Source organism: Heptranchias perlo, chromosome 24, assembly GCF_035084215.1.
Source record: "Heptranchias perlo isolate sHepPer1 chromosome 24, sHepPer1.hap1, whole genome shotgun sequence".
NCBI classification, from domain to species: domain Eukaryota; kingdom Metazoa; phylum Chordata; class Chondrichthyes; order Hexanchiformes; family Hexanchidae; genus Heptranchias; species Heptranchias perlo.
The window spans coordinates 28,402,118-28,426,376 of NC_090348.1; the positions used below are offsets into that span (position 1 = coordinate 28,402,118).

General features: G+C 39.7%; 1 protein-coding gene across 16 annotated transcripts in view; it reads left to right on the forward strand.

Moving 5' to 3' along the window:
• Nucleotides 1–24,259, forward strand: part of magi2a (membrane associated guanylate kinase, WW and PDZ domain containing 2a) — a 595,536-nt gene that overhangs the window by 36,446 nt on the left and 534,831 nt on the right. For 11 of the 16 annotated variants that reach the window (XM_068004958.1, XM_068004959.1, XM_068004960.1 and 8 more), the window contains exon 2: nucleotides 22,408–22,455. The exons of the other annotated variants lie outside the window; for them this stretch is intronic. In XM_068004958.1, the coding sequence (XP_067861059.1) occupies nucleotides 22,408–22,455 (48 nt within the window). The remainder of the gene's footprint in view (nucleotides 1–22,407; nucleotides 22,456–24,259) is intronic. 16 annotated transcript variants of the gene reach the window in all.

The following is a 24,259-nucleotide window of genomic DNA, read 5'->3' on the forward strand; positions in this document are numbered from 1 at the left end:
AAAATTATGAAGGGTATTATGAAGAATAGATAGAAACAGATTGTTTCCAATGATTAAGGGGTCTTGAGGAAGAGGAGAGGGCTAAGGATAGCTCCTTGGGGGACTTCCACAGAGCTTGATAAGGAAAGGCTTTGGAGGAGGATGGTGTTGTCCACTGTGTCAAAGGCTGCAGAGAGGTTGAGGAGGTGAAGTGCACTGCTGTCACAGTAACAGAGAATATCATTTACAACTGGTTAGGGTTGTTTCAGTGCTGTTGGATGGACGGAAACCTGATTGGAGAGATTTAAACAGGGAATTGTGGTAGAGATGGTTGTAGATTTGAAAGGTGACAAGGTTGTAGATTTGAAAGGTGACAACACGTCTAAGAACTTCAGAAAGGAAAAGGAGCCTGGAGATGGGGCAGGAGTTTCCTAGGATTTGGGGTCGAGTGAGTTTTTTGACTAGGAGGGTAATGACGGCAGTTTGAATGGAAGGGAAAGAATCTGTTTACAATATTAGCTAGCATAGGGGCCAGGAAGGGAAGCTGGGTGGTCAGGAGTTTAGTAGGATTAGGGTCAAGGAAGTAGTAGAATCTCAAGAACAAGATGAGCTTAGAAAAGGCATGGGGAAGATGGGAGGGAAGCTAGACAGTGATGGGGGTTCAGGTCTAAGGCAGGTTGGGGGAGATTTAGCTTGGTGATGCAGGGAAAGCAGCAAATGCAGCTGAATGGATTGTCTCTCGTTTGGTTGATGGCATTGAAGGAATTCTTCTTCCAGGTGCTTGTTTTTTTTTAAAAGGCCTTCATTTGCTTCATTTTAATGCATTTTAACATGTAGACGGCAATTTTTGCATTTTGGCTTTTAATTTTTGACTATGCAAACAGCTTCGCTAGCAAAAGTTTATGGAGGATATGATCTTGTCTTTTGGTTACCTCTGCTTCCGTTGTTCTGCTATAGTCCTTTTGAGCTCCAGTGACATCAAGCACTTGTTGGTGAAATGAGCTATACATATATGGAGAACATTGCTCAAGATATCAAATATTTGTTTTTATATTTACCATGTAATATGATGGTTTCTGTGTTCTTGAGCCAGTGGAAATGTCAACTGTGGAAAGCAATCAGCCAACACTGACAACAGAAATTTAACTATAGATACTTAATTTCTGGGCCAGTAAAATTGTTTTGAACAGAGATTCCTCTCAAGTGATGAAATAAGTTGTGTAGAGCCAACAACAAGCAAGACGACATGGACTCAAAGGAATGGGCTTGATGGGGCTTTTTCTTCTTTCAGTATGTCTTAGGTTCTTTACTTGTGTCGTCCAGATGGTATAATTTAGCTATAGATTCATGCAAAGTGTGCTCCTATTTAGTCATAAGTTCACATTCGTTTAGAATTTCTAGACAACGGTGTTTTTATACTCTTGTGAAGTTTCACCTGGGTACCAGTGTGATCATCGAAGCATCTTAGCCAAGGTAAAGGAGTGATGGTCCAACCAGATATCAAGAATAGGTAGATAAATCAATCACCAGATGAGTTTGAGGAGAATTTGATGTGGAAGGTATCCAAAAGCATAGGAGGAAATAGACAAGGAAAATCTTTGAAGGAGAAATAGGAGGGGTGGTAGAGAGCAAAGTATTTGAATGTGGTGGAGGAACTGGAGGGAAGGAGGCCACGCTTAGATCTCAATATGAGCACCACAGTCATAAAATTCTGTTTGCAGCTGCCAAGCTCACTGTTGTAAAACTGTAATGAAATCAGATAGCCTGTGCAAACATTGTGTTTTGAATTGCTCCTTTTAAAAAGGTCTCAAAAGAAGTTTAAACTTGTCAATCTACTCTGGAAACACTTATGAATAACTGCCTTTTGAATTGGTACAGTTTCACTAAACTTGTAGTTTGAAGATGAGTGCTGGTGAATGTACTAATTCCACCCAGTCTAAATTCAGGAAGCATAGTTTGTTACATTTTCAAACATGGGGGTTGTGTGATATCTGTGTTTGAGATTAGAGTGCATGTTTTGTCTTGTTTAGAATATCCTATCAAACAGATCTCCTGTGCCACTGCTCACAAAGAGCCAGAGGTTATATACTGTTGCAAGCGGTGCAGGGGGGACGGCGGGGGGGCGAATGTAGGGAAGGGAACAAATCTTCAGCAAAAGGATTGGGAAGAAATTTGTAAGAGATCTCCCCAAAGACAGTGAAATCTAGGAGCTAAGCCAAAAATATAATGGGGGTAATTTTAACCCACAAGAACGGGTGGGTTGGGGGCGGCTGGGAGTTGAAAATAGTTATTTTTTGGATCGCGATCGCGACCGAACCCGGCTCCAATTCCGGGTTTAACATGGGCGAGTAAAAGTACAGGCTTCCCACTGAGAAAATTTTGTGGTTGCGACCCAAAAAAAACTATTACTCCCACCCACCCCAACCCACCCATTCTTGTGGCTTAAAATTACCCCCTATATTTTTCTTATGCACCACAGATAGATAAATAATTGTGTTTTCCTTACATAGTCAACAAATAAACAGATTTCTGCATGTAATATGGGGAGCAGCTCTTTACCTTAACTGTCCATCCGTTAGCATGAGGGTTTTTATAGTGAAAGTTAAGAAATTTATTTAACTTAAGGAAGAATTAAACAAATTTACATCCGTCAGTTTTTATCAGATACCTCGGCAGCAATGCTTAATGTTACCTAAAATTCTGTCTAAATAAATGTTTAAATTCAGAACTTTTATTCAGAACATTGTTTCAAACTTGAATAACAGCTAATTTTTGCCGTAGGGACATGTGATGCCTCTGGAAAAATGTGTTGCGATGGATGTGCACTAGATGCGAGACCTTTTTAAAATATATAGATAGATGTATTGCAAATTATGATGTATTTGATAAGTACTGTAGTGTAAAGCAATTTCTTCACAACTGTACATGCCATTTTCGGTGTTACATTAGACATAAGATTTCTAGAACATCTTTTTGTCAGTTATTTACATTTTGTCTGATTCGTTTATATCATACATGAAGAAGCAACCCCCAAAATATGAGAAATTACACTTTGAAAGAATTTCACAGGAATAAGAATATCCACTTCACTTACGCCATACAGTGTAACTAGAATTTTAGATTAGTATTTATACAAGAAGCAACTTTTCTGAAACTTTATAATTTTACAAAGATGGACCATTAGTGGAAACATTATTTAACTTAAATTTTCATGCTTGGTATATGCTGTAAACTTGAGTAATACTCATTTATTTTGTCAATTGTTCAAATATCTAACGACTTGATTACTCTCCTTTTTTGATCGCATTTGGAAAGTACTTCATGTGTCAGAAGACACCAGGGTTAGTGCAATTAGAACAAGTTATTTTCTAGTCTCTAGTTGCCATCCTTTATATACACCGTATAATGAAAGTATATTTTGAAACTTGGTTTTAATTTGGATTTTTCACCTCTCTTTCATTTAAAGAATGTTAGTGTTAAGAGAACATATATTAAGATTAAAAGTTGCATCACAGTTTGGGATTTAAAAAATATTTGTTTCAAACCACATCAGTAGCTGAGTGAATTGAATAAAGAACCTTGCTGTACTTCATAAATGATGTATTTCCAAAGGATGTTGTTGTACTAGTTGTCAGCAACTGGAGATTTGGTATAAGTTGAGCATTGTTTTGTGTCCTTAAAGTGCTGACAGCTGCACTCGAAGCAGAATTGGCAGATTGTCATAGTGTTAGCAGAGCAAATAATAAAAAAGTGCATAATAATTGGCAAAAGTTACGACATGTCTTTTTGTCAGATGGTGCACTGTGATGTAAATAAAGATTCAGCTGTGTTTTGGTGTGTGTGGTATGGCTTTGTTCTAGTGGTAAAAAATCATCGACTTTTGAAACAATTCCAGCATTAAATTTCAAAATGTCCATTTCTTAGCCTAAATCAAAATATTAAATCATTATATCAATTCATCCATGAATGCTGATTACATATCCTACTTTTATTATTTTATGGAGAAAGGGAATTTAGTTTAGAAGCAAATTGCAGGCACGTGTAGATGAAATTAGGGTCTTTTTAACATTAATTGGTCTCCTGTGACATTGCCTTCCTGTAACTGTTCCCAGTTCTGCTTGTGTTCCAATTTTTCACTCTCCTCTCTCTGTTTCTTGCACTGTCATCTATTTATCTCTGTTTTTGGCCCTTGACTCACTGTTGTTCTCTCTCACTGTTTTTGTAAGTCACTCCTTTCCCCAGTCTCCATTTTGTTCCATACATTTCCCACATTCTCTTTATATGCCTGTCACACATGTACTTTCCATTTTTAAATCCCAGTGAGCACACTGGAAGATGACAGAAACTTATACTTGATTGGAGGTTGGTACTGGGGCCAGGCAGGAAAACCTTATTTGGTTCGTTGCTACTAGATCATATGTGGGTGAGAGAGAAACTGAGAGCAGGAACTGGGTCTGTCTGAAAGTTGTTGAGTCTAGGGTCTGATGCTTGGAGGGCCAGGGTCTGGCACTGGGAGGGAGTAGGAATTGGGTTTATAGCTGAGATAATATATTGTGTATTGTTAACAGAATTAATTTTGTATAGTTAGGATAATGAATGAGTATTGATTCCCTCTATTGTGCATTTTATACAATAGTATATAGTTTATATATTATGTGCAGTTTACATAAACCATTGTAAAATTTGTTCAATTAAGTCGTTTATAGAATATTTAATGTAGTATATAATTTATTTGTCGTGTGGTTAATGCATAAGCTCGTAATTTAAATCAAAATAAGTTGAAATTTTGAGTGTCAATTAATGTATGTTAATTTTAAAAGATTTATTCTTTGAGGTTTATTAATTTCTAAATATCACTTAATTGTAGCTGTTAACTGAATTACTTGAGCGCTTTATTGTAATACAAGAGTTCTGTTCACTGGTTGAAGAATCAGTTTGTGACCATGCAAAGTCAAAATCATCTCATCGTGCAGTTGGTGACACTCAAAAGATAACTTCTTGGAGCAAAATTTGCAGGCTACATTTTATTGGCCTTGAATTTCCTGAGTATTCGTGCCCAGAGACGTGGAATTGGGGCGCAAAGCAAATCCACGGCCTAAAAGAGTGTGGAAGTTTGGGCGTAAGTGAGTTACACGTGTAGGTACGATACGCCCAAATACCTTCGATCTTTTTTATTGCTGTCTATTGATTCCGCTGCCTAGAAGACATCTCTGTCCATAAAACTGGCCATGCCCCCAAGTTCCAAATGTAAGTTTCCTGCAATTGCGCTTGTTCAGAGGGGCAACTCAAACATCACACGCATGCTTGACGATGGGGACCTGGTGGCAGGATGGATAATCGGTGACCCCCTGTTCCTGTGGCTGATGACGTCTTTTTGCGTCCCACAGACTGAAGCAGAGGAGAGGTATACGCGTCCACCAATTGCCTCCACAGAGGTCGCATCCAGAAGTGTTATCCACAGCTCTCTTTAACGTCAAAGAATATTTTATTACAAAATGTTTCATGACTTTAAGTGCAGTTGTTACAAATAAATACAAATGTTGACTGATAAAGTTAAACCACATTTAGAAATTTCAAACATTTTGCATAAATGGACCCTGAGAAACACATTTAAATTACATTAATCAACAATAATAAACATTACGAACTGTTGGAAACCTGAGTTCAACCAATGTGAACTTTAGAAATCTTGTACAACTTTTGCAAACTTTGAAAAATTTAAATAAACATTTAACTCTGAAACAAGAAATCTTTAATTAGCAACAATAACATGTCAAAAATAACAAACAGGACATGACAATGGTCACAATGTTCCAGCCAGGCTGCTTCCCTCTGCACAACAAAGAAGGAGAAAGAGGAGGTAGTAGAGACAGTATTTCTGCCTACTCCCCCAAGGCACTCTGCTTGGCTTCTGTACCTAGATGGGCCCTTTGGCCAGCTGCTCCCCTGTGCCGTCTCCCAGTAAACTTGGGACTGGAAAGGTGAGGCAAGGTGGTAAGATGCCGGGCTGATGTGTCATGAGCCTGTTGTTGATCCATGCTGACTGCTGTGTGCTCCTGGACCAGGGCCGCTATTGCCTGCATCCTGAGATCCAGAGCTGCCTAGTGCAGTCTGCTGTGTATAGATGGCACTTGTCTTCTGTTGGAAGCTGGTGCTGCCGCATGGAAAGGTGACATGTCATTTGGACCGCTCCAGCCGTCCTTCCACTGCGGTCTTGATCTACAGTCCCAGCCAGCACCCTGATAGGTGGAACATTGGCTGCATTCAGATCCTGCAAGGCCTCAGTAAGAGACTGGAAGCCATGCTACATCACGTCATACAGTCTATCAACTAAAGCCTCAAGAGCAGGCCTGACCTTCCATCAAGGTGAAAGCCCCGACTGCTCCCTCATCATCCCCTGCACTAGGTTCTCTCAGCTCTATTTTGAAAAATTTGAGACAATTGGGACTCTCTACCAAACAATTCAAATGAATTCATTAAAAAATCTTCATAACAGAGAGCTATCTGCTGCTTACCTTGCACTCTCCAGTCTCACTCTGAATGGAAACTATTTTTTATTCCACTTTTATAGTAATCACCCTAGCACCTTGAGGTCCCACTGGTTCTGTTCCAATTACGTTTGAACCACACTGCACAATTACGTGGATTTGCACCCATTTTATGTTCGGGCTTATTCTAATAAGATTGGCAGGAAATTTGAGTGTAACTTGACATCGGCAAAATAGGCGCAGGATAGGGCGCATTTTTGGGTCTAACTTCCGGGTTGCACCCATGGAGGAAATGTCAGGCCATCATGTATTTAACTCATGTAACAAATAAAGAGCTGCACTTGATAAATCTGTAACATAATGTCATTCTAAGCTGGTGTAGGAATAAGATGACCTGCTATCTGTATTCCCAGAAGTTTGTCAGTTTTAACCCTTTAAGGACTCCAAAAAGATTTCCGTACCAAAATCACTTTTTTTTAAAATTGAGAGTACTGCGAACCCAGTATTTTCTGTTCCACATTTGAAATGTGCTAAAAGCATATGCGAGAAAACCCTGCTTATCACAATAAGTACCTTTCATAATAAGTTGCAAAATTGTTCAATACTCAAAAAAAACCACCTGTGTTGGCATATTAGTGTTTAGCCTTGATATTTGTGCACAACTCATTTTGCATATAATGTATCTATTTAGTTTTAATTTGCGCCCAATGAACAGTAACATTACAATGTGTTTGTTTATAGATAAGCCATTTGGGCAAGTTAGGTTTTTTCATTTAGTCTTGGGATATTAAATTTGAACCCTATTATTTCAAGCCTGTTGCTGCTATATGTACAGAATCCATAATACTCCAGGCGCTTTTCATTCTGTAGTACTGTGGCCATGAAACTTACTGCAGAACTTGCCAATAAATTCTCAGAAGTGCTTTCTTTCATAGGAGTGGCGGCAGGATAGGTTCTTTTTCAGTGGTAATTGGAGCCTTGAATGACCCTTGCAAATTAAATTCAGAAGAGAGAAATACGTATAGTCTAACTGTTTGCATTTAAGAATTACATATTTTCCTCTTGTCAGTTTAAAAAAAAATGATATAGTAAGTCAAATTCTGTAAGTAATATTGGCCCAGAATTTGCTGCAGCTGGTCAACGAACGCTGCCCACTGTTAGTTAGACTTGTCCTTGCCTGTTTAATTTCCATGAGATTTTGCACTGGAAGTTGCTGGAAGTGCAAGATGGAAATGGCATGGCCTCCTCTATAGGGCACCTGGGATCTGAGGGAACCGGGCAAGCAACTGTGTATCTCCTTAACCAATCAGACTGAAGGATTGTTAAATGAACAACGCAGAGTGCTGTGTACAGAAGTGTAAGTTAGAATAATGAATTCAATGTCAAATCAGGTACAGACAGAAATAAAGAGAGGGAAAGAAAGATTGGATTGAGAGAAAAAAGCGACCAAGAAAAAGTTTTTAAAAAAATGTAATTTAAATTTTTAAAAAAATCTCCAAAATTAAAAGCTGAAAGAATGAGATTCCACACTAGTAATAGTTGATTTTTAGTGCCAGAGAGGTTGTTTGGCAGTAATTAACACTTATCACGCCATTAAAAAGGGCACTTGGACTGAAATGGACAAGCCCTAACATTCTGTGGCGAGCTTAGTTCCTATCTACCATGCAAGTACAGGAACTTAACGCCATTCAATGCATTTGAATGGTGAGTCAAATAATGAGATACCGTTTTCGGGAAGCTAACGGAGTGATGCATCTCGGAAGCAACTTCCAGATTTTCGCGTTTAATCTGCCCTCGCCTGAATTTCCTGTGCAATTTGCGCTTAAATAAAGGTGAGCACCGATAGCCTCACAGTTATTTTAGTAGCTAATTCTGGGCCATTGTTGAATTTTGCCCTTTTAATCCACACATCTTATGTGCTTTAAAGTTCTAGAAACCCAGGCTGTACTTATGCTAGTTTTCAATTACTCCTGTTGTGGTTCCTTGCTTAGGTGTGTAGTCTTGAAATGCTGGCAGTGCAATATTTTGTTTGGGCATAATAAGTTGGATGCATTATTTAGAATTGGACTTGTTGTGTTCTGCTGTAAGCAGAGGTTGATAATGCGTTCTTCCTTATATGTCATTATTTTCATGGTCAAATTGGTCACCGTCACTTCTCTGACCTTTCCTTTTTTAAATAGTGGTCCAAGTAAACTTGTTCATGGTCACTTTTACTGATACTAGCTTTTTATTTCCAGATTTTTAAAAACTGAATTCAAATTCGTAAACTTCCATGGTGGATTTTGAGCTCAAGCTCTTTGGATTATTAGTCTATTAATAGAACCACTACACTACCATACCGGATAAAAAAACAAATTTGTTAATACCAAACTTACCAGAATGCTTAAAAATTGACCCCAAAGAATAATTCCACAAATTCATGTTCATAAAAATTACAGACATATTGAAAAAATTGCCAAAAGAACACCTTATTCATAGAATCATCGAAAATTTACAGCACAGAAGGAGGCCATTCAGCCCATCGTGTCCGTGCCGGCTGAAAATGAGCCACCCAGCCTAATCTCACTTTCCAGCACTTGGCCCGTAGCCTTGTAGGTCACGGCATTTCATGTGCACATCCAGGTACTTTTTAAATGAGTTTAGGGTTTCTGTCTCTACCACCCTTTCAGGCAGTGAGTTCCAGACCCCTACCACCCTCTGGGTGAAAACATTTTTCCTCAGCTCCCCTCTAATCCTTCTATCAGTCACTTTAAATCTATGCCCCCTGGTTATTGATCCCTCTACTAAGGGAAATAGGTCCTTCCTATCCACTCTATCTACACCTCAATGAAGTCACCCCTCAGCCTCCTCTGTTCCAAAGAGAACAACCCCAGCCTATCCAATCTTTCTTCATAGCTAAAATTCTCCAGTCCTGGCAACACCCTCATAAATCTCCTCGGTACTCTCTAATGCAATTACATCCTTCCTGTAATGCGATGACCCGAACTGTACACAGTACTCAAGCTATGGCCTAACCAGTGTTTTATACAGTTCCAGCATAACCTCCCTGCTCTTATATTCTATGCCTCAGCATAGTAAATGAGCCACCCAGCCATAGTAAAATTGAAGTCAATGGGAATCAGGGGGAAAACTCTCCAGTGGCTGGAGTCACACCTAGCACAAAGGAAGATGGTAGTGGTTGTTGGGGGCCAATCATCTCAGCCCCAGGACATTGCTGCATGAGTTCCTCAGGGCAGTGTCCTTGGTCTAATCATCTTCAGCTGCTTCAGCAATGGCTTTCCCTTCATCATAAGGTCAGAAGTGGAGATGTTCGCTGATGATTGCACAGTGTTCAGTTCCATTCGCAACCCCTCAGATAATGAAGCAGCCCGTGCCCACATGCAGCAAGACCTGGACAACATCCAGGCTTGGGCTGATAAGTGGCAGGTAACATTTGCGCCAAACAAGTGCCAGGCAATGACCATTTCCAACAAGAGAGAATCTAGTCACCTCCCCTTGACATTCATTGGCATTACCATCGCCGAATCCCCCACCATCAACATCCTGGGGTTACCATTGACCAGAAACTTAACTGGACCAGCCACATAAATACTGTGGCTACAAGAGCAGGTCAGAGGCTGGGTATTCTGCGGCGAGTGACTCACCTCCTGACTCCCCAAAGCCTTTCCACCATCGACAAGGCACAAGTCAGGAGTGTGATGGAATATTCTCCACTTGCCTGGATGAGTGCAGCTCCAACAACACTCAAGAAGCTCGACGCTATCCAGGTCAAAGCAGTCCACTTGATTGGTACCCCATCCACCACCCTAAACATTCACTCCCTTCACCACTGGTGCACCGTGGCTGCGGTGTGTACCATCTACAGGATGCACTGCAGCAACTCCCCAAGGCTTCTTCGACAGCACCTCCCAAACCCGCGACCTCTACCACCTAGAAAGACAAGGGCAGCAGGCACATGGGAACAACACCACCTGCACGTTCCCCTCCAAGTCACACACCATCCTGACTTGGAAATATATCGCGTTCCTTCATCGTTGCTGGGTCAAAATCCTGGAACTCCCTACCTAACAGCACTGTGGGAGAACCTTCACCACACCGACTGCAGCAGTTGAAGAAGGCGGCTCACCACCACCTTCTCAAGGGCAATTAGGGATGGGCATTAAATGCAGGCCTTGCCAGCGACGCCCACATCCCATGAACGAATAGGAAAAAAAAGGAAAGTATTCCATATGCCTTGTTAACCACCTTATCTACCTGTCCTGCTACCTTCAGGGATCTGTGGACATGCACTCCACAGTCCCTCACCTCCTCTACACCTTTCAGTATCTTCCCATTTATTGTGTATTCCCTTGCTTTGTTTACCCTCCCCAAATGCATTACCTCACATTTCTCCGGATTGAAATCCATTTGCCACTTTTCTGCCCACCTGACCAGTCCATTGATATCTTCCTGCAGTGTACAGCTTTCCCCCTCACTATCAACCATACGGCCAATTTTTGTATCATCTGCAAACTTCTTAATCATGCCCCCTACATTTAAGATCAAATGATTAATATGTATCACAAAAAACAAGGGACCCACTACTGAGCCCTGCAGAACCCCACTGGAAACAGCCTTCCAGGTGCAAAAACACTTGTTGACCATCACCCTTTGCTTCCTGCCACTGATCCAATTTTGGATCCAACTTGCCACTCTCCCTTGGATTCCATGGGTTTGTACTTTTTGACCAGTCTGCCATGTGGGACCTTGTCAAGAGCCTTGCTAAAATCCATGTAGACTACGTCAAATGCATTACCCTCATCGACCCTCCTTGTTACCTCCTCAAAAAAATTATTATAAAGGTACTGTAAATGTTGCAGAAGAAAAACATCCAATGCCTCTTCCTCTTTAAGAGCCCCTTGGAGCTTCCTTTGCATCCATTCAAAATGGGTCTTATAAGAAGACAAGTGTAATCTTGTGTAAAAACATGCATTCTGAAGCCTTAATTAGGTTCTGAGACAAAATGTACAAGCACTCTCGTTCAAAAAATGTAGTCACATAGAAAATCACACATAAAAGGAATTGGTTGCAAGACATAACTAAGGTAAGGTTTTTTCCCTCACTCACCCTGCATCTGCACAACACCCTGCATCTGCACAACACCCTGCATCTGCACAACACCCTCTGCAGATGACCTTGAAATCTACCCCACTGTCTATGTTTGAAAGTATCATTAAATTGCTACGTTTTGCCTGATTTTATCCCAGTCCTACAATTTTCTGTCAAGGGTATAGTTTCTAGGAAAGTTCTGGTAGTTTGCATTAATTTACACTAAAATACCAACTGCTTTATTTTCACACTCTCCAATATTTCACTGACTGTGCCTTTATTTTTTCCACATTGCAGACTAATTACGTTCCTACTCCAATAAGGCTGCACAGCAGAGGTGTACCAATATCAAGTTGTGTTATCTATCAAGGACACTTGAGGTGGTATTATTAATGTGGGTTCAACAAATCATATTTATACCCTGTTGGAAGCAGGTTAACAAAATGATTGAAACTTTGTAAAACAAGAATAAAAATGATAAAGATTTCAATACAGCTATATATAAATAATAGTACAGTCCACATATCTTAATTCAGAGTTGCTTAGTTTGAATTATCTGCTAATTTGAATTGAAATTCTGCAAAAAAAAGGTATTGTGTACTTCATTAGCTTTTACATAGGCAAATCATTAATAGTTTGTCTTTTAGTTCAGATGATCATAGAGTGATGAAGTGATTTTAAGAGATGTTTGATGAATTTGAAACAGTAATGCTCTCAAGATCATGTGGCAGAATTTATTCATGATGCTGTAGCACATTTTGCCTGTGATTTGACATTGATGCATTTATTGTATTTAACAAATATATTCTCTCTCACTCACACGCACACACTCTTATACACACAAACACACACACGCACGCACATAGTCACTTACAAATGGAATCATAATAGCTTATTTTGCGAGCTTAATGAAATTCATTATGATCCTTTTTCCGTATAATTATAGATGGGCAAGTTGACTATAAAACTTCTCACGCTAGTGTGTCATATGAAAATTCAATTCATTTGTCTCTGGTACTGGGCTTTCTTCAATGCTGGAATAAATTGAATGTACTTTATTGTTGTTGGACTAACATTACTGCATCCACTTTACCGAAAATAATAGTTCATAAAGGATTTATTGTGAGTGGTTAAAGCAGCTGGACAGACCATAAATAACAGTGTAGATGTAAAAGCCAGTTCAACATTCGGCCTTTTTTTAGTTATATGTGTACCTTTTGGCAATACGACTTCTCTTTTCAGCAAATAATGTCTATCCTTACATCATTTCGCCTGCTTGGGGAGCAGAATCACAAAAAAGTTAAGAATTATAATTCTATGTACTTGAGTAAATGACAGCAAGTACACTGTCAGATTTCAAGGACTATATGCTACTGTACTTACATGGAAATGTCTGTCTGGGACAATGAATAATGGAAATCCAGTGGGGCTTGCTCTGGGTCTTTGCTGTTTGGATAAACATATGGAGGTGGATATCCCTTGTAATATTGAGTATTGGGATGCATTTTGAGGGAATTTGAGAAGATGAAATTGATTTTTTTACCCTGCAAAAGGTGTTGATGAAGTTGCATTTAAAATACTGTCACCTAAGGGATGTTGTACTGAGAGGATTCAGAGAAAATTGACAAGAATGATTATTTTTATGGCCTTATCCACTTGAGGTACTGCTTTTAATAAATGGTGAATTTAATCCCCCAAATCTCTCTGCTCTTCCACATCACCCAGCTTTCTCCCATTCAAACTATAATTATTACATCTTATTGTCTTTACTAAAATGTACCACCTCATATTTATTGACATTGAATTCCATCTGCTACTTTTTGGCCCATTCTACCGTCTTATCAATATCCCCATACAATTTCCATTGGTCCTCAGGATTATTTACTATGCCTCCTATTTTAGTATCATATGCAAATTGGGATACTGCTGCCTCCAACTCTATATCCAAATCGTTGATGTACACAATGAAAAGTAGCGGTCCCACTGTTCAATTCCAACCACTTTGGGAAAAACTGTCCTCTATGTCCTCCCTTCTAACCAGCTTTTAATCCAACTTGCTACCCCTCCTTTAATTCCATACCCTTTAAACTTCGCGAATAGTTTCCTTGTCAAAGGCTTTCTGAAAGTCCATGTACGCCATATGCACTGCAGTTCCCCCCCATACACCCTGTCTCTCACCTCCTCAAAGAACACTATCAGGTTGGCCAAGCACGATCTTCCTTTCTGAAATCCATGTTATCTTCATCTAGATTGTTAGTAATTTATCTTTAATTAAAGATTCCAAAAATTTCTAATAGATAATGGTGCAACATTCTCACAGAACTTGTAGAGCACAGTAACTGGTCTCAGTATAGACTGGTGTTTGTTTTATCTTCAATTTAATTCATTTTAAAATTTTAGACACCAAACAAAATTTAAATCTGGAATTCAAAGAGGAAGGAGTAAGAAAGAGAAGCAGAATGCCAGTAAGCAGTCTTAATGGTGCCATCAGCATCTATTTCTCAGTCCTGCTAAGTGATTATTTATGTTGGGGTTGTAAACAAAATTTACTGCACTGTAGCACAATAAAGATTATATCACAAACTTCACCAAGTAGGACTTCTTAAAAATAAAGATTGATACCAATGTTTTCAGGCACATTTTATTGGGAGCAGACTAGTTTTGGTCATAAAAATGATTACTCAGCCTCCCTTATAAAAGAGTGATGCAGAAAGTCTAGGCAAAGAACACTGAACTCCCAGCAAACTACATATCCATGCAACTGTTGATAAGAAATTGCAGAGAAAGTGCTGATGCAAACTGTGCGGATCTTTTTTGGTCGGATCTTGGTTCAGTGTGAAAAATTCTCTGAATGTTAGATTTAAAATAATTTGTGACTTGGCATTTAAATCAGGACTGAATAAATGTCTGAAATGTGAATTTCCTGTCATTTACTGCCTCAAATCCAAATGCAGCACATATCAGCTTGGTGATTTATTATTGCCTGGTGCATGAACTGAATCAGACCAAGTGCAGTGGGAACCCTGAGTCTATGCTGTCCTGAGAACCCTAATCTGAAACAAAAATAATAGTTTGTGTCTGTTGTTATTTTACAGAGCTCACAAATTTTAGTCTATAGGAACATTAGAAACAGAAGCAGGAGTAGGCCACATGGCCTCTCGGGCCTGCTCCACCATTCAATCAGGTCATGGCTGATCTTCAACCTCAACGCCACTTCCCTGCCCGATCCCCATATCCCTTGATTCACCTAGAGCCCAGAAATCTGTCTATCTCAGCCTTGAATATACTCAACGACTCAGCATCCACAGCCCTCTGGGGTAGAGAATTCCAAAAATTCACAACCCTCTGAGTGAAGAAATTCCTCCTCATCTCAGTCTTAAATGGCTGACCCCTTATCCTGCAACTATGCCCCCTAGTTCTAGACTCTCCAGCCATGGAAAACAACCTCTCAGCATCTACACTGTCAAGCTCCCTCATAATCTTATATGTTTCAATTAGATCACCTCTCATTCTTCTGAACTCCAGAGAGTATAGGCCCATTCTATTCAACCTCGCCTCATAGGACAACCCTCTCATCCCAGGAATTAATCTAGTGAACCTTCACTGCACCGCCTCTAAGGCAAGTATATCCTTCCTTAGATAAGGAGACCAAAACTGTACACAGTACTCCAGATGAGGTCTCATTAAAGCCCTGTACAATTGTAGTAAGACTTCCTTACTTTTGTACTCCAAACCCCTTGCAATAAAGGCCAAAATTCCATTTGCTTTCCTAATTGCTTGCTGTACCTACATGCTAACTTTTTGTGTTTCTTGTTCGAGGACCCCCAAGTCTGTCTGGACACCAACATTTAATAGTTTCTCATGATTTAAAAAATAATCTGTTTTTCTATTTTTCCAACCAAAGTGAATAACCTCACATTTCCCGACATTATACTCCATCTGTCACCTTCTTGCCCACTCAGTTAACCTGTCTTTATCCCTTTGCAGACTCTTTGTGTCCTCCTCACCGCTTACTTTCCCATCTAACTTTTTATCGTCAGCAAACTTGGATACTTTACACTTGGTCCCTTCATCTAAGTCATTAATATAGATTGTAAATAACTGACGCCCAAGCACCGATCCTTGTGGCACCCCACTAGTTACAGCCTGCCAGCCTGAAAATGACTCCATTTTGTTTTCTGTCCGTTAATCAATCCTCTGTCCATGCTAATATGTTACACCAACCCCATGAGCCCTTATCTTGTGTAACAACCTTTTATGTGGCACCTCATTGAATACCTTTTGAAAATCCAAATATATGACATCCACTGGTTCCCCTTTATCTACCCTGCTAGTTACATCCTCAAAAAACTCTTAATAGGTTTGTCAAACACGGTTTCCCTTTCATAAAACCATGTTGACTCTGCCTAATCATATTATGATTTTCTAAGTGCCCTGTTACAACTTCCTTAACACTGGATTCCAGCATTTTCCCGACGACTGATCTCAGGCTAACTGGCCTGCAGTTCCCTGTTTTCTCTCTCCCTCCTTTCTTGAATAGTGGAGTCACATTTGCCACCTTCCAATCCGCTGGAATCTAGAGAAATTTGGAAGATCATCACCAATGCATCCACTATCTCTGCAGCCACCTCTTTTCGAACCCTCGGATATAGGCCATCAGGTCCAGGGGATTTATTGGCTTTTAGTCCCATGAGTTTCTGAAGTACTTTTTCTCAACTGATATTAATTATTTTAAGTTCCTCACTCTCATTAGACCCTTGGTTCCCCACTATTTCTGGTTTATTTTTGTGTCTTCTACTGTGAAGACAGATACAAAATATTTGCTTAACGCATCTGCCGTTTCCTGATTCCCCATTATAATTTCTCCTGTCTCAGCTTCTAAGGGACCAACATTTACTTTTGCTACTCTCTACCTTTTTACATACTTGTAGAAGCTCTTATCTGTTTTTATAGTTCTTGCTAGTTTACTTTCATATTCTATTTTCTCTCATCAATTTTTTGGTCGTCCTTTGCTGGTTTCTAAAACTCTCCCAATCCTCAGGCTTATTACTCTTCTTGGCAACATTATAGGCCTCTTCTTTTAATCTAATACTATCCTTAACTTCTTTAGTTAGCCACGGGTGGATCACTTTTCCTGTGAAGTTTTTATTTCTCAATGAATGTATATTTGTTGAGAATATTGAAATATTTCTTTAAATGTTTGCCATTGCTTTTCAACCGTCATATCCTTTAATTTGGTTTCCCAATCTACCTTAGCCAACTCGCCCCTCATACCTCTGTAATTGGTTTGATTTAAGTTTAAGACTCTAGTTTCTGACTTGAGTACGTCACTCTCCATTTCAATGTGAAATTCTATCATATTGATCGCTCTTCCCCAGAGAATCTCTTACTGTGAGATTACTAATTAACCCTGTCTCATTACATAACACTCTTAAAATAGCCTGTCCCTGTTGGTTCCATGACATATTGCTCTTGGAAACTGTCTCGAATGCATTCCATGAACTCATCCTCCAAACTGTCTTTGCCAGTTTGATTTGCCCAGTCTATACGATTACTGCATTACCTTTGTTACAAGCTCCTATTATTTCATGATTAATACTCTATCCAACGGTATTGCTACAATTAGGGGGCATATAAACTACCCCCACCAGTGTTTTCTGCCCCTTGTTATTTCTTATTTCGACCCATACTAATTCTACTTCCTGATCTTCTGAGCCAAGATCCTTTCTTATCACTGACCTTGTGTCATCCTTTATTATTAGGCTACACCCTCTCCCTTTCCATTCTGCTTTTCTTTTCTAATAGCAACATTGGTGGTGACCTCTTCCTCTTCCTTCCACCCATCTAAGAATATAAAAACATTTACATTGGTGTAATTTGTAACCTCAATACTGCAGCCTTAAGTAGCAATATAGCAATAACATTTGGATATGCACTTGAGAAAAGAACTCTCCAGAGATTTTTCAGAAAAATAGCAGGGGAAGCTGCAAATAAAGCAACAGAATAATCTCAAAGCACCACATGGGAGAAGCATAAAAGAAACCTAAAGCATCAATAAAAATGTACTGAACATGCAGTAGTTTTTGAGAGTGCCAGTTGATAGTGGAGGGGGAAGTACTTCTCTGTATGTCATTTCATTTCTTGTTGGCTTTCAGTGGGAAACTGGAGCACAATCTTTTGGAACTACAAATGTGGTTGAATTTTTGTATATTTTTTTCTTCAGTAAAATTGCTGTGGCAACCACTGTAGTATAACTTTAATGTTCCATAGGTGAAATTTTAATGTTGCCCTGATGCGAAACATGTAACATAGCTGCTATCTTAAATGACTGTGAAGGTTTAATTTGAAATTTAGTCAAACAAGTTTATTAATTAAGGTATGTGCACTGAGATGGTCAGTGATATGGACTAAATTGCATTACTAATCATGTCTGCCCCATAATGAAAATGTATCTTGAAGGCCAACATGGTGGAGCTTGAATATAGTTTTTGGAGCAGGTTACTCTTAGTTGCTCCAGGTACTTTAGGAAACTTCCTAAAGTGACAACAATGTCCCTTTTAAATAGATGTGAACTGTTGCTGTGAGGTTTAATTTTCTTTTTTTCCAATTGTAAAAGAAGCAAAGACTAGATGTTCCACCAATTCTAATCTTTTCAAGACTAAACCGCTAATCTGAAAAGCATATATACATCAGGTCAGTTGAACTTTGACAAATGCTGTTGGACAAGTTACATGTTTAGAGTATAACACTATATTCCAAGTTGATGAGATTAAATATACTGCTAGCTATGCCTTCAGGTGATTCAGCTTGCTCATATTCTCTGCATTATACCAAGCTGCTCAACTCTGCTTTTGTCCCAGCTCACCCCATTTCACCTTCGACCTGCTAAATATTCCCATGGATTTGAATGATGGTGGTTAATGTTTTCTCATGTCACGTTTCTTTAATGCTACCTAATTGATAAGAGGGTTATCAATTTCCATGCAGGTTTCTTTACCACCAGAAATACTTTGAGAAATTTTGCATTAAGATGTGTACTCTGCTATGCATTACCAAGCATGAGGCTTGGATGTTTTTCAATGTTACCTCACCCAACTCCTTACAGAATCTTAGGACACCTTTACAGAATATGAAGTTTTTGATCTCCCCACTATATCTCCAGCAGTTCTCACTACTGGTGTTTAATTTTGATAACTTATTTAAGGTAACCCCTTTCTGTTATGTCCTTCTCAGTTGCATGAGATAGAAGCTCACATTTTTCATCATTGTTGTCTAACAGGTTATTTCTGAGATCTCTGTTGGGTCTGGGCTCAAACAGATTTCTATTCTTTAAGTACTTAACAAAGTATGCTGTGCTTTATTTGGCATTCTGTCAGGGCATTACTTGCAATTCACCTTTCAAGTGGATTGAGTTTTTAATTTTCCAGTTATTTTTGGATCAAGAAGTAGATATGTTTTACTTGGATTTTAGTAAAGTTTTTGATAAGGTGTCTTATACAAGACCAGTTGAGAAAATTAGCAGCATATTCAACCGAATCATGGCTGGGTGATCGGAAACAGAATCTGTGTAAGTGGCAAGTATTCTGGGTGGAGGGTGGGGTCTGATGAGTGGAGTCCGATGAGTGGAGTCCTGTAAGGCTGTATTCTGGCACCAGTATTCTTTAACATTTTCAGTAGTAATCTAGTAGATTGTGTCAGTAGCTTTATCTCAGTTTGCAGCTGACCTCAAAATAGCAGGATGGTTAATATGGTGGAAGATGAGGATTAGCTACAGGAGATTGTTTGAAGAGAGATACAAAGAACTTGCATTTGTATAGCGCCTTTCACAACTTCAAGCTGTCCCAAAGCACTTTACAACCAATGAAGCACTTCTGAAGTGTAGTCACTGTTGCAATGTAGGGAAATGCGACAGCCAATTCGCGCACAGCAAAGTCCCACAAGCAGCAATGAGAAAATGACCAGATAATCTCTTTTATTGATGTTGGTTGAGGGATAAATATTGGTCAGGACACTGGGATAACTCCCTGCTCTTCTTCAAACAGTGCCACAGAATCATTCACATCCGCCTGAGTGGGAAGATGGGGCCTCGGTTTAACATTTCCTCTGAAAGACGGCACCTGTGACAGTGCAGTACTCCCTCTATTGCATTGAATTGTCAGCCTAGGTTATGTCTTTTTGTTTTTGTACAGAAAATGAGTGAGGGTTATTCTATTTGGTATGAAATAGCAGAATTAGGGATGAGTATAAGCTCAAAAGGGGTAGTTTCAATGGAATGTAAAAATAGCTTACTGCTACAGTTTGGGATTCTGTGGCCATTTTTTTCTGCCAGAGGACTTGGACAAATACAATTTTAACATGTGTTTTGGGCTGAAGCTTGCCTGAAAGGGAATAGTTTCTCTAGACAGCCCCATGCTGAGTTGGCCAACCATAGACAGATGACAGGTATTTGGAATGCAGGATTATTTTGCACAGATCCCAAAAAACTGCTCATTTGTTAATAATGTTCGGCCATTCAAGAGACATCTTGGTGTTGACAAATTGCATGAATCTCTGCTAAGCTTAAACAGAGGCTCTTTTTTAAAAAAATCAACAAAGGGCTCAGAAATCAGTCAGGCAGCAGAAAGGTTGCAAAAGGGAAAAAAAATAACAGGATGCAAAGGAGAAATGATCTCTGCACTGTTGATAGAACAAATAGCAAAGTGAATCTATCTTTCAACATTAAATAAGAAATCCCCCAAGTGGGCTGGTATGCACGTGTTCTTTATTTTGTAATGGTGTGCGAATGGCATTTGAACTGATTTGTACCCAGTGACTTTCAGTATGCTGCATGTCTTGTCTACTCCGGAATAAAGCAGCTTACACGCTGAATCAAACACCATCTTGCCCGATGTTAACTTGGTCCGCCTTTGGAAAAATTAAAGGGGTACACATGCTTAAGGCTTGGCGACAGATCACAAGGTAGTTTCATTATAACACTCTCGAGTCCTGCTACCATGCTAGCAGATACAAGGCAGTGGGAGTCAACTTCCGTAAAAATGCAGGCGACCAAACCAGTTAAGGAGGGACTGACACCACTGAACCAAATAAGTACCTGCGGCAGACCAGAATTTGTAACACTTATCAAGAGCAGTTATGGGACAAGCATCTTCTATCTTCGAGGTCAAATTGAATGAGTATCTTGTATAGAAACACATTTGTTACAACAATTGGGACAGCTGGAAGGCAGACCAGATAGATTTATGGGGGATGAATTTCTGCAGGGGGTTATGCTGTTTTTCTGAGGTTTCCACAGCTCTTCTGCCAAAGTTACGGTGAACCCATCTCCATGGTCTTTTTGAATCTGGAACTCTTCTATATTACTAGGTTTTATTAAAATTTGCTCTGTGGATGTGGGTGACACTGGCAAGGCCATACTTGTTGCCCTGCAAAGTTGGTGGCGGGCCTTCTCCTTATGATGGTTCTCCCACAATAGTGTATGTTGGAAATTCCAGGATCTATAAATGCAAGTTCTTTCATTCTTTTATTGACCCAGCAATGTTGAAGGAATGGCGATAATGTCCAAGTCAGGATAAGTGTGTGACTTCGAGGGAAACTTGGAGGTGATGGCGTTCGCACGACATTGATGCTCTTGTTCTTCTCGGTGATGGAGGTCACAGAGGAGGGAGATGCGATTGAAATGACCTTGGTGTGTTGCTGCAGCCAGAATGCACCGGTGATGGAGGGGGTGGGTGTTGAGTCCGCTGGCAGGGGTACTGACAAAGTGAACTGTTCTGACCTGGATGTTGTCGAGCTGTTGCACCCATACCCACCCAGGTAAGTGGTGAGTATCCTGACTTGAGCTATGTAGATGGTGGAATGGTTTTGAGGGGTCACTTATCGCATAGTACCCAACCCCTGCCCTGCTCTGTAGCCATGGTGTTGATCTGGTTAACTTTCTACTCAGTGGTGACCCCGATGTATTAATGGTGTGGGACTCAGTGATGGTGGCATTGATGGTCAAAGAAAGGTCAGAATTGCATTTATATAGTGCTTTTCACATCCTCAGGATGTCCCAAAGTGCTTCGCAGCCAATGAGATATGCCGATTACTTGACTGGTCTGTGGGACAGCTCTCCCAACTTGGGTACCAGCAAGTCCAAACTGGAATGTTGTTTCGATTGTTGTAGAACTCATCAGTTAATATATCTCTTCCACACTTTCAAATTTATTTGCATCCTATGGTGCAAAGACTCAAGGCAGACCAGTCACAAAGCAGTAAATGGCCAAATGGATGGGGTTGAGTGCATCCTTCAATGGTACTATCTTGCAGGGAGGAAGCAGATTAAGGGTCATGAGCATCTTTCAATCAAGTGCCAATTGATACTATATGCATGGTTGCCACAGGGAGTAATCCGTACATATTTTTAAATACCGATGCTTTGATTTAACACATAGCAATGTCTTTGGCAAATTGATTCTGACAGTTGAATTGCAACTTTTACACAGCGGCTACACCCTTTCTAACTTTATACTGGTTTGGCATGTTCCTAAGGAGTGTGGAGGATGTGGAATGAAGAGGACAAATTAATTACCTTGTAGGATCATCTTCAGTCTTAGAATGATATGAATCCATTATACACTGAATCTCACCAATCCCACCATAGACCCAACAGAGCTCTTGTTTTGGAGGTGGGGCTTAGTACAAAGTAGTTTGTTTCGGTTTTTAACTTCAGATCAAAGCAATTCTGATGCAGTTCTTGGGGCTTTCTGGGAATAGGAGACCATATGTGCTTCACCACCTATTGGCAAGTTTCTCATGGTACTTTTATATGCATGCTCAGCATAAAATCATCAACCTAGGTTATTTTCTTCAGGTGTGTGGAAGATGCATATCATTGGAAGAATGAAGAAGACCCTCCAAGGTAGGTAGTCTATGTTTTTCACCCACCATTCAAAAACACAAGCATTGAACCCTCCTGCTGCAGCCGAAATGCACTGATACCATTCTGCTTAGCTTGTGTGTAGGAAAATGAAAATTTTTTTTATCCTGGCTTCAATATGACTTCATAGTTTTAGTAGTTTTTTTTTACAGTATATGCAGCGGACCTTTGACATTCTTACCATATGTGACTATTATATTAGATAGTCCTTAGTTTTCAATATTGGCTTTAGTCTCGAATATTTTTATCTGACTAAACTAGTATATTCTCATGGTTGTGTGTGGAAATTAGTAGTATCCTTCAAAATAAGTAGCCTTCGTCATCTTCTAATTTTTGAGACGTGAACAGGTGTGCTCGATTCAATCAAAGTATTTTCATTAAATTACATTTTTGAGCTGCTCCCGCTAGCCTCTTTGTGTTTTATTGTGCTATGTTTAAGAATCAGAGCCAATCTCCAATTATATCTAAATACAGGTCATAAGTTCTAAAAGGTAGACTAAACATCGAAGTGGTAAATTCAGAATATAAAAGAAGTGATCTTTCAGGAAGTAATTTGATGCACAGGTTTTGAAAATGTTCCGTGAGGGCATTGGATTCTGCCATTTTGAAGCCAGGTCTGTATTTCTAGAGTTCTGTTGCTGTATACTGATCAAAGCAATGTTTTATAGAATGATAACACTGTATTCCCTTGGTCAGCTGATGTCGTCTTTTGGCATTTGGGTGGGGGAGAAGGCCCCTTAACTATCAGTATTGGCAGGTGATTTGGAGTTTCAATTGTGTTTTGCTACAGAGACAGATACATGTCTGCAGCTCCCTAAATGGTGAGGGTCCAGTGTCTGTTGGGGTATTAGGGCAACTGTCATGCATTGCTTACTTTCTTGCAGGAAGGATGGCACCAAAGAATCATAGACTGACTTTGCCTTATGCCTTTCATACTTCCTGGTTATAGAGCAACATTGGCAGGTGCCTTGAAGTGGTGTGTGGAATGAAGATTTAAATAAAATCTTGATGCTGATTTCAATATTTTAAAGTATCATAAAAGGAAGGGGTTAAAACAATTCAAAGGCATGTTTTCTTCTGTAGTTTTAAAATATATGTGTTTGGTTTCCCAAAAATAATTTCCCAATCACTACACTTCGGTTCTTAATTGCTTCCATTGTGCAGTGATTTTCCTGTTTTTTATGTTCATAATATTACCTTGCATTCTTAGTCACGAAATACGATATCCAGACTGCTGTGTTGTTTGTCACCTTTCAAATGTGCGTAAAGAGAGTTTTGTGTAAAAGTTTAACTGGATTGTTCCCCACAGGAAATACAGTGAAATATCAATTCCATTCTGCCTAATAAATCTATGTTTAAACTTTTTTTGACGGTGACTTGTTTGGAGTCCTTATTTTTCAAAGTAAAAATAATTGATGGTTTAGTACCAAATATCTCTGCTGAAGTTAATTGTTTTTAAATGACCATTGTTGAGCACCTGCAGCTTTATTTAATTATTTGCTACATTTCAGTGCAACCTCGATTATCCCCCTTAATGGAGCGATCCTCCCTGGTGGATAATCAAGAGTCCCCAGATCACAATGCCGATTGCTGCTGTGACATGAAAATGCTCTGCCTCTTTTCTCCAGTTGCCAACCCTTTGCCTTCCTCACTCCCCTACAGCATCACTCACCTCCGTTGCTCCTACTGGTAGGATGAGTTGATATTACAGAGGCTGGTCTGTCAACTGATATTCACAGTTGTCACATGCATCCAACCATGACTCAAGTTGGCAGACCTGCCATGG